General features: G+C 46.3%; 1 protein-coding gene across 2 annotated transcripts; it reads left to right on the forward strand.

The window, feature by feature from the left end:
• The first annotated feature begins 1,214 nt into the window (after positions 1-1,214).
• On the forward strand, positions 1,215-7,413 carry MARCKS (myristoylated alanine rich protein kinase C substrate). 2 transcript variants are annotated; one of them, XM_086926831.1, is made up of 2 exons: positions 1,215-2,735; positions 5,458-7,413. In XM_086926831.1, exons 1-2 carry the CDS (start codon positions 2,628-2,630, stop codon positions 6,184-6,186), a joined length of 837 nt encoding a protein of 278 aa, XP_086782957.1. In that variant the 5' UTR covers positions 1,215-2,627; the 3' UTR covers positions 6,187-7,413. The 2 variants fall into 2 exon arrangements, with proteins under 2 accessions (XP_086782957.1, XP_086782958.1); XM_086926832.1 differs by lacking the exon at positions 1,215-2,735 and adding an exon at positions 3,875-4,040.
• The last annotated feature ends 2,187 nt before the right edge of the window (positions 7,414-9,600 follow it).

Consider the following 9,600-nt stretch of genomic DNA (forward strand, 5'->3'; position numbering starts at 1 on the left):
ACATAGTTGTGGTTTAGCCCATAAAAAAACCCCAATGAGCAGTCAAGGGAGGAACGCCCATCTGGAAAGCCCCTTGCCCGGGCCGGCATCCTATGTCAGGGCGAGGGGTCTGCACGTTTCCCCTCCTCCAGTGGTTCCTGGCTCGCAGCCCGTCTGGCATTAATTCCAGTGTCTCCTGTCTCCCTCTCGTGGTCTCTGCCTCCCCCTCCCTCTCTAATGGCGGATCAGCGGACGACGCGCTGACTCTGACCGAAAGACGGAGCCATCTCGAGACCTAAGCGCCTCGATGCTTCGTCAGGGGTAGTAAGCGCTATTTAAATGCAATTACAATACAATACAGACATCTTCACCGTGACAGTCCACCCATGGGGCTGACCCGGGCCTTTCGGGGACAGACATCTCATGCCCAGCCCTACCCAGGACTCTCACAGCCTTACTGGCAGAGCTCTCTTTGAAACCACACACACATACATCAGGGCAACCCAATGAGCACTAACACAGTCCTGTCTGTGAATTCCTAACATACACACAGAAACAGACATCAGCAGACTACAGTCCTTCCCTGGAGCCACACAGCTTTATTAATGGACAGAATTCTCCTGAAACCAGAAAGACATCAGTCCACTGAGCAGCCTTCAGCAGAGAGCTGACACAGACCTCCCGGGGACAATAACATCGCTATCACCAGCTGCCTTGCCCCAGAAACTGACCTGGCGAAGACTCACACAGCCCTAACGCATGACACTCTCGCACAACCAAGACAGGAACCATCTCCTTGACAGTCACTCGGATGCTTCCGTGCAGACTACCACCATCTGCACCAACACAAGTGCAGAAATTCACCCTCCCTCGATTCTGGCACAGTTAAAAAACACACACACCCCCACCTCGACCATAATACAGGCGAGCTGCTGCTTTGACTCACAACTCGTTGCCACATCGGCACAAACACAGCCGCGCAGCCCACAAACACACATCCTGGCACACAACGGTATTCAGAGTCAAACACACAGCAAGAGAAGCGCGCCTTTTAGTTGTATGTTGTGCACGCCCCAACGGTGTGTGGTCTCCACGTGTCTCTTGTCACTGCTGCACTCTAGGTCCACAGGTGCTGCGCGTTTGCACCACCTGTGATCGACCTCCCATTGGCTACCGGAGTGGAAATGGTGAGGCTCGGCGAACGGAGCAGCCTTCTGTGGGTGTGGAGAAAGGATGCTGCAACAGGAGTGAAGCCTTGCAGCAAGCGCATGCATACACGTCCCCCAGCCACGGATTTCATTCGAGAACAAAAACACCCCTTCCTCTCCCTTCGAAATAAACGTCTCCCAGCGGCCACATTTTTAACCCATGATATAAATCCGCCTTCGCTGCTCTTTTTAGGGCGGGGTGGAAAACGAGGGTGGGGGTCGTCGATCAATAGTGCCTTTACACCGCAGAGCCAAGATGAACATTTCCCGTGGGATGCGGTACAAATTAGAGCCGAGAAGAATTCCACCCATTTTGGGATTCTATTCTTCTCCTTAATTTGGGAGTCAATAATTGGGGAAGGGGCGGATGGTCACATGACACGTAATGATTGTCCTAAGAAATGAAAAAAAACAATACGGATTGGAGAAATGTGATTGGGGCCACAGAAACTTCCACTCTCCAAACCTAGAGAAAACCCTAAAAAAAAAAAACAGCGAAGAAGGCAGGGTAGGGTTTCTCTAGCCCGCATTGTTCACACATCTGGTGGACCACAGAGTCACGTAGCCTCCAAGCAGAAATTCCGCCTTGTTTATTTTGGAACTTGCATTCTGTGCCCTAATAGAAGGGGGCGTGATAATTATCTCTTATTTTGGGGTACAGAAACGCGCAATCTGTTGATTACCCCGCTGAAGCGAAACAGAAGCCGTCGAAAGAATTAAATTATCCAACTTGACAACCCCCACGAATTCACTGCTCTCCCAAGTCTAATCGAAAAGAAAGCCCTTTCAGTATTATTTTTTAAATAAAGAGAGGGGAACACTTAAACACGGGTGCCGTTCTATGTTGTTTTAATTATTAAACGAAAGGAAAGCGCCTGTTAGAGGAGGCTGTTTCCAGGGTGGGTGTTTTTTTTTGGTGGTATTAATTATCAGTCTGGGCTGATTTCAAATCATTTGCAGAGCCTGTGCTCCATTGTTCGCTCCCCTTCCAGAGGCCACGCCTCTTCCATTGTCTGGCGGAGCGCTGATTGGCCAGGACGCAGGCCTAGGGGTGTCGTCATCACCCGGGAAGCCCATTCATCTGTGGACTTGGGCGTTGGACTCCGCATCTTATTAGCGGCCGGGGAGATTTCTCCATTTTTCCCCTTGTTTCTATCAGTTTACGGCTCCAAAATCCAGGGATATCTGCTTTTTTTATTATTATTAATCGCGATAAAACCGGGGCACGTTTTCCCCCATCCGTTTTTTTTTTTATTTTACCGCCACCGTGCCTGAGTCGCTACTTTGATTCATCGAGTGAAAAAAAGCGGAGCCCATAGCCCAGCCCCCCGAGCGCGCCTTTGTTCTGCTGCCGGAGGAGCCGAGCAGTGCGGGTCCTGGCTGTGCGCGCCGCTGCCGCCGCTGCAGTCTTTGTTAGCTCCGCTACCCGAAGCATCCGTCATGGGCACCCAGTTCTCCAAGACCGGCGCCTGCAAGGGGGACGCCGCCACCGCCGAGGCCAAGCCCGGGGAAGCCGTGGCCGCCTCGCCCTCCAAAGCCAACGGACAGGTAATGAGACCTGGGGCTCGGGGGCAGCGTGCAGGGCGAGGGTGGGTGCAACCTGTGGGGTTTGGTTTATTTGTTGGGTAAGGTGATGTTTGGACGCCCGTGCACGATACAGGCTCTTGCATATTGCTTTGAAAGCGCTTGTAAATGTGGTTTGGATGTTTCTTTGTTTGCGTACACGTTATTTGGTTTTCTTTGGTGATGCGCAACCGACTCCTCGTGTCTGTCTCCCATGTTGTTGCGTCTGTCTCGCCATCCTTCTCCAACGCACCCAAATGCCCCTTTTCCCCTCCACAGAAATCCGTGTGAACTAAGGACGAGGCTCTGCCCGGCCCCGGGTGAACCCGTCTCCCCTCCCTGGCATAGCACGCGCGCCCGTTGTCTCAGCCAACAGGCTGTCGGCTGCTAACCATGGGCAGACGATGCAACCGTCGTGCTCGCTTCCTGCAATTGCATTTTAATTGAGTTACTTATTTCGAGGATTTTTCCGTGCACCAGAGTGGATTTGTGGCTTGCCACGCCTTTGTACCATCTGCGCATCGTGGTTCACAAATTTTTAACAGCAATGCACTGATCACATAATAGACTGAAGAGATTGGATTTGTGTCGAATTCGACGCCTGCTTGAATGGTTCATGCAAACAGGCGGCGATATTCGGCTGCCTTAGCGCGGAGCGGCATTGTGTCGGGGAAGCGACGCTCCGTGAGCCATGTTGGATGGCTCTACCTTTTGTCTCCGCTGCTGAGGGGTGGAGGGAAGGGGTAGAGCAGGGGAAGGCGTGATCTGCACGCTAATGCTCCGCGAGGACTAGGTGCATTCCCGTTCAGGGCTGGCGGGTGGCGCTGCGCAATGTGTCTATCGATAAATTGAGTATGTGGCGCTCCCTGCTGGCACGTAGCGGTACTGCCGCCGCCCACTCCCCTTACTTCTCGTTGTTTATTTCTCTCGGTGTGATCGACGGGATGGGTGGGAGTGGGGTATTGTTAATGAAACCCAGATGTTAAGGCAGTTTTTTGCGTCCGCGTATCACATTGGGTGTCTCTCGAGACCCTCCCAGGAGGAGCTGGGACTCCCCCATTTCTAGAACTCCACCCAGCCCACCGAACTTGATACCCTGGAGTACGGTTTCTTCCGGTCACTTGTTGAGGGAGGGACTGAGCTTTTTTTTCTATAGATTATAACGGGATGCTCCGGGTTTCGCCCCAGCAAACACCCTGCGACTGCCTGAAGGAGACGCTTCAGTGAGGGAGACAGGCCAAGATGCTCAAATTCTTGAGATCCCAGCCGCTGTTCAACTTCAAGAAAACGGTAATTCCCACTCCATTATTTTTCCCATCACTGCAAGGAAACGGACTTTTATCGTTATTGGGTGAAAGAAATTTGGAGCGACGTGTCCTCGAACGCTACTTTGAACCTGTTGGGGTAGTTAAATTACTCCCCAACGCATGCAAAACTTAAGCCCGCTATCTCCCCTTAACCAAAAGCACAGGCAGCCATCCCAGTATAGCAGTACTTCGAAAACGCACCCACTCAATCGGGCCACTAGTTTCGGTAGTCTCCTCACTGGAGCTACACCCATTTCCCCTGGCCTAGAGAAAGAACATCCTTGTAGGCACTCTGTTGATGCGGGCTGCGAACACTAAAGTCCAAATGGTACAGCTTCGCACATCTGTGCATTTTAGGTTTCTTGGCCTCTCGCGTGCCCCATTTATTTTGTAAGCACGTATGCTTTTTTAATTACTTACCATGGAGAGATGTTATCTCACAAGTCTTCGCGTTCTTAGCCCACATGGCTATCCACTTTTACTTACTTCGTTACAAGTGAAATTTAAGTGCAGCTAAAATTGAAACTGCATTAGACCGTCCGCCCTTCAGTTAGATTAACAAAGACGAGACTAGCTACGCTTATTAGCCATTTACAAGAAATATATAACTACTTTGTAATGTTGTGATTCGTAAACTTTTTTTAAAGGCTTTGCGAATGTGTGTATGTGTGGCAGGTAATTTAAAGAAACTTTATCTGTTGGGTGGCTTAACAGTGAGTTCTTGGAATGTGGGGTGTGTTTACGCTTGCATTTTGGTTCCACTCCACCATGCAGCCTTTAAATTGTTTTTCATTGTAATTCTTTTTTGTAACTGAACAAAAACATGCAGCACTGATGGCATCTATTGTTTAATTTGCCTTCTGTAATGGGTTTGATGGTTGCTGCGAACATCTATGGCAGTGGGGCTCTCTGCTTAAGGTGTAAGCTAGCTTGCACCCCCACATACCGTATTTACAAGGTGAAAAGTGTTGTTTTTAATTAAACTTTAACGTGTTAAGAAGTTAAGCAATCAGTTGGTTATCAATAAGTTGGCCGTGTATCGTATAGCATTGGACATTGATATAGTCAGATCTAAATATCTTCTTGAAACTTCTGTTGACTGGTTTAAAAAACAATGTACCGGATCCAATTTTAACATATAGAGATTTGAAAATTGGGCTGTGTCCAGCGCAGAAACCTGATTGAATTTTTGTGGATGAAAGTATTCCTAGATCCAATTTTGGGCCATTTCCTCAGTTTCTTGTTTTAAATTCTTGGTTTTATACCAAGCTAGCCATGGGATGTAAGTTTTACTAACTAATGCACTAGAATTTTTGACAATAGTGCTCATTGTGACAAAACCATGTTACTATGTTTCTGTTGTACTGGACAATTTATTGAAATTCAATTATTTCTTTTAGGAAAATGGGCACGTGAAGGTGAATGGAGATGCCTCCCCAGCAGCTGCTGAGGCTGGTAAGGAGGAGGTCCAGGCTAATGGCTCCGCCCCTGCTGAGGAGACCGCCAAGGAGGAGCAGGCACCAGTAGAGCCCACTGCGGAGAAGGAGGCGGTGGCAGCAGAGGGGGAGAGCGTAGAACCAGCCTCCCCTGCTGAGGGAGAGCCCTCGGCCAAGGCTGAAGGGGGTGCCACACCCACTCCATCCACAAGCAACGAGACCCCCAAGAAGAAGAAGAAGCGGTTCTCCTTCAAGAAATCTTTCAAGCTGAGTGGCTTCTCCTTCAAGAAGAACAACAACAAGAAGGAATCTGGTGAAGGGGCAGAGGGTGAAGCTGCTGCCCCAGCCGAGGGTGCCAAGGATGAGGCAGCAGCTACCCCGGAGGCTGCGGACACTGAGGAGGCAAAGGCCTCTCCTGAAGAGCCCGCTGCTGCAAGCCCTGAAGAGGCTAAGCCCAGCGAAGCCCCTGAGGCCAAACCTGAGGAGGCCGCCCCTGAGAAGCCTGTAGCAGCAGAAGAACCCAAACCAGCAGAGGAGCCTGAGAAGCCGGCTGAGGAGGCACCAAGTGCTGCCCCCGAAGCCACTTCCACCGAACAAGAGCCCCCCAAATCAGAAGAACCAGCAGTAGCCCCGACACAAGAAGCACCTTCCGAGCCCAGTACAGAGGCCCCGCCAACCGAGTCGGCAGAGTAAATGAAACCCATGGCAGTTTTTGAGATAATCAAAGGACTTTTTTCTCCCCTCCCCATTGTTTGTTTGTTGGAGTGGTGCCAGGTACTGGTTCTGGAGAACTTTTCTACAACCAGGGATTGATTTAAAAAGATGTTTTTCTTTTTTTCTTTCCCCTCCCTCTTCCCTTACAGATCCCATCTCAGCTCGCTCTGTTAAACCACCATTCCAACAGGCGGAGGAGAGATCTGCCTCTGGTGGCCCCCCGCCTATTTCCTTTTTTTTCGCATCAGTATTAATGTTTTTTGCATACTTGCATCTTTTATGAAAAATGTAAACTTTTTGTCAACTCAATGGACATACCCATACATGAAGGAGATGGGTGGGTCAATAAGGGGTATCAAAATGAAGTGATGGGGCACAGGTGGAAACTTGGGGTGGTGCACGAGATTGCCAACACAATGTGCCACATGATGTAAAGGGGCTACAATGTGCCACGCTAAATGTGTAAAGGGGTTAAGTCTTTTTTTGTTATTTTTTTAAAGAAAGTTATTACGATGTTATTTTGAGGAAGGTTATTCTATAAGGTTTACAACACTACAGGTCTTGAGTAAGGTGGAAAAATACAAAATCAATACCCAGATAAAAGAATCCTAGTTATAGTAATTCATTTAAACCATAGGAACTTTTCACTTATCTCATGTTAGCTGTACCAGTCGGTGATTAAGTAGAAATACAAGTTGTATAGGCTTTATTGTTTATTGCTGGTTATGACCTTAATAAAACAAATGTAATTATGTATTACCAGCAGGGTGTTTTTAACTGTGACTATTGTATAAAAAGGAAATCTTGATATTCAGAAGCACATGAAGTTTGCAAAATTTCCACCCTGCCCATTTTTGTAAAACTTGCAGTCATCTTGGACCTTTTAAACACAAATTTTAAACTCAACAAAGCTGTGATAAGTGGAATGGTTACTGTTTATACTGTGGTATGTTTTTGATTACAGCAGACTGATTTCTTTCCAGTCGTCTTTCAGAATTCCAGAAAACTCTTCAGATGCAATGTTTTTTCTTTTTTTGTGTAGCATCTTGTCTATCACGTTTTGTAAATACTGGAGAAGCTTTGACCAATTTGACTTAGAGATGGAATGTAACTTTGCTTACAAAAATTGCTATTAAACTCCTGCTTAAGGTGTTCTAATTTTCTGTGAGCACACTAAAAGCGAAAAATAAATGTGAATAAAATGTATACGTTCCTTTGTGTTTCTTTCATGATGTATGTTACTAGCGCGCAGCTACTTTGTTCCTAGGGACGGAAGTTATGTACAATTCTCTTCGGTTGCATGCACCAGTTATTATTCCATGGTAAATGTGAGTTTACAATGTGTTTGCTGCTTTTTAAATGTTGGTCGAGTCACAGGTAAGCACAACACATCTAATTGTTTCAGACTTCCTTCCACTTGAACGTTTTACTCACCTGGTTTTGTATATCAATTTAAATGTCTTTTTTGTTCAAAGCTCAGTTTTGCAACAATGAAAACAGAGGATGTGCAACTCTACACTACTTTCTTGCCTTTTATCACAGTTTCAGTGGGTGAAAGTGAAATACTTGTAATGCATTTTAAGGGCGTTTCCATGTTTGAGTTTGATTCTCAGAACCTGAGCGTGGCTATGTTAGCATAGCATCAGCTTATCAAATGTAACGACATTTTGTGTATGGGTGCTATTCTGTGTTTGACACATTGGTGTGGGTGGGCACAAAAGGATGCCAGTGGCCTTTTCTTCAACACTATTCCCTCTACTGAGCCAGACCTCTTTCATACATGTTCAGAGTCCTTGTCTAGTAAATCTCCCATCAGCTCTCAACCACGTTTCAAAAGCAATAGACTGCAACAAAAATTGGATGTAGCACAACACTTCTGTTGAAGAATTGGATAAAGGCTGATCTCCATGGTGAAATGTACACCACGTGGCAGGGAAGTGCGTCAGTTTTTGAACATGGGACCAAGAGTTGTGGCCCCCTTGTTTTTTTTTCTCCAAATTTTGTGTACCTGGCACTTTGGTTGACATCAACTTTGCTCCGTTTTGTTTCGCTGAGCTAGTGCACTTAAATTGCTTTGGATGCTGGAGTGCAACTACTTTAGTCTCTGGGGAAAATGATTTGCTGAACAGAATCTAAACTTACTCTAACCTGCTTGACTCAGCGTTGATGCAATCTAGATGGTACCTCTTTCTGCTGTGATTCAGAGGAACTTTTGTATACCTATGGTGACTTACAGTTAATTGGATTGCTGACTACATTTCACTAGGCCTATCGCCTGAACAGCTCTGTTTTGGATGGATACTGTTGCAGTGGAAACAGCAAAATGGACTACCATCGAGTTCACTCCAAAGCGCCAATTTTGGATAATTCCAGATAAGAAAGACACACTGTTGCAGATTGAAACTTTCATGGATTTTACTTTGGTAGCATGGGAAACTAAAAATAGAGCCATCTTAACCAGTGACCAAAGCCAATGATTCATTATCTCTAGCCTGAGTTAAATTTTGCCTGATGGTCCGGCCCAACAAGCAACACCAATGTATAATGTCCAACTAGAAGGGTAGAAACTGTCCAAGAAATTTGAAATTTTTGATGATGCCCCAGCTTGGTTGAAGAACATGGCTGCTTTCAGAAAACATAACTGCTGCTAATCTTGAATTTTATTGTATCATGGTCAAGTGCTGCTGAAGGTGTGGACTTTAAAAGGATTCATGACATTGTATTACGCTGCTGCGGTAGAACAAGGAACCATCTGGTGCTCAAGAGGTTGATGGAACTCTATGGTGCATGCACATATGGTCTGAAGTTTATCAGTCCATCCATGTTTACCAGCCCTTCACCACAAGCAATTGACCACAATCGTGGCTGACAGTTGACCCAATTAGGGCTTTTGCCTGACTAATGCTCAATTTATCTGGTTACTGATGAGTAGTGGTGTTTGTCTTAACATAGGCTGCGCAAGAAAACTAATCTAGAACTAAGTGCTTCAATACTCACCCAAGTTGATTTGAGTAAGTAGTGGTATTTGCCTCTTTTTCTCTTTAGGACTGTCAGGTACGGTAGGCATGTTGCTGTTCATAGTCCTTTAAAAAAGAAATTTTCGGTCAAGAAAGTATGTTACTAGTAAAGGTAAGTATAACAGATTATAGGAACATATTTAGAGCCCACCCATTCAAGCCCTCTAACTGAAATGAGTTCTCTTTTATTCTTCAAGATCTAAAATGTGCACCTCTGCTCTTAAAGAACAGACGTACATTGGTTCAAGTCAACAATTAAGCTGCATTCCCAAAAATGCACATTTTCTATACATGTTTAGGATTAATATTTGACGTAAAGAACATTTTTGTCCTGTGACATGTCCTTACTTCAGAACACTTGTTTTGATGGGATACT

The sequence above is a fragment of the Lissotriton vulgaris genome, chromosome 6 (genome assembly GCF_964263255.1).
Source record: "Lissotriton vulgaris chromosome 6, aLisVul1.2, whole genome shotgun sequence".
NCBI lineage: Eukaryota > Metazoa > Chordata > Amphibia > Caudata > Salamandridae > Lissotriton > Lissotriton vulgaris.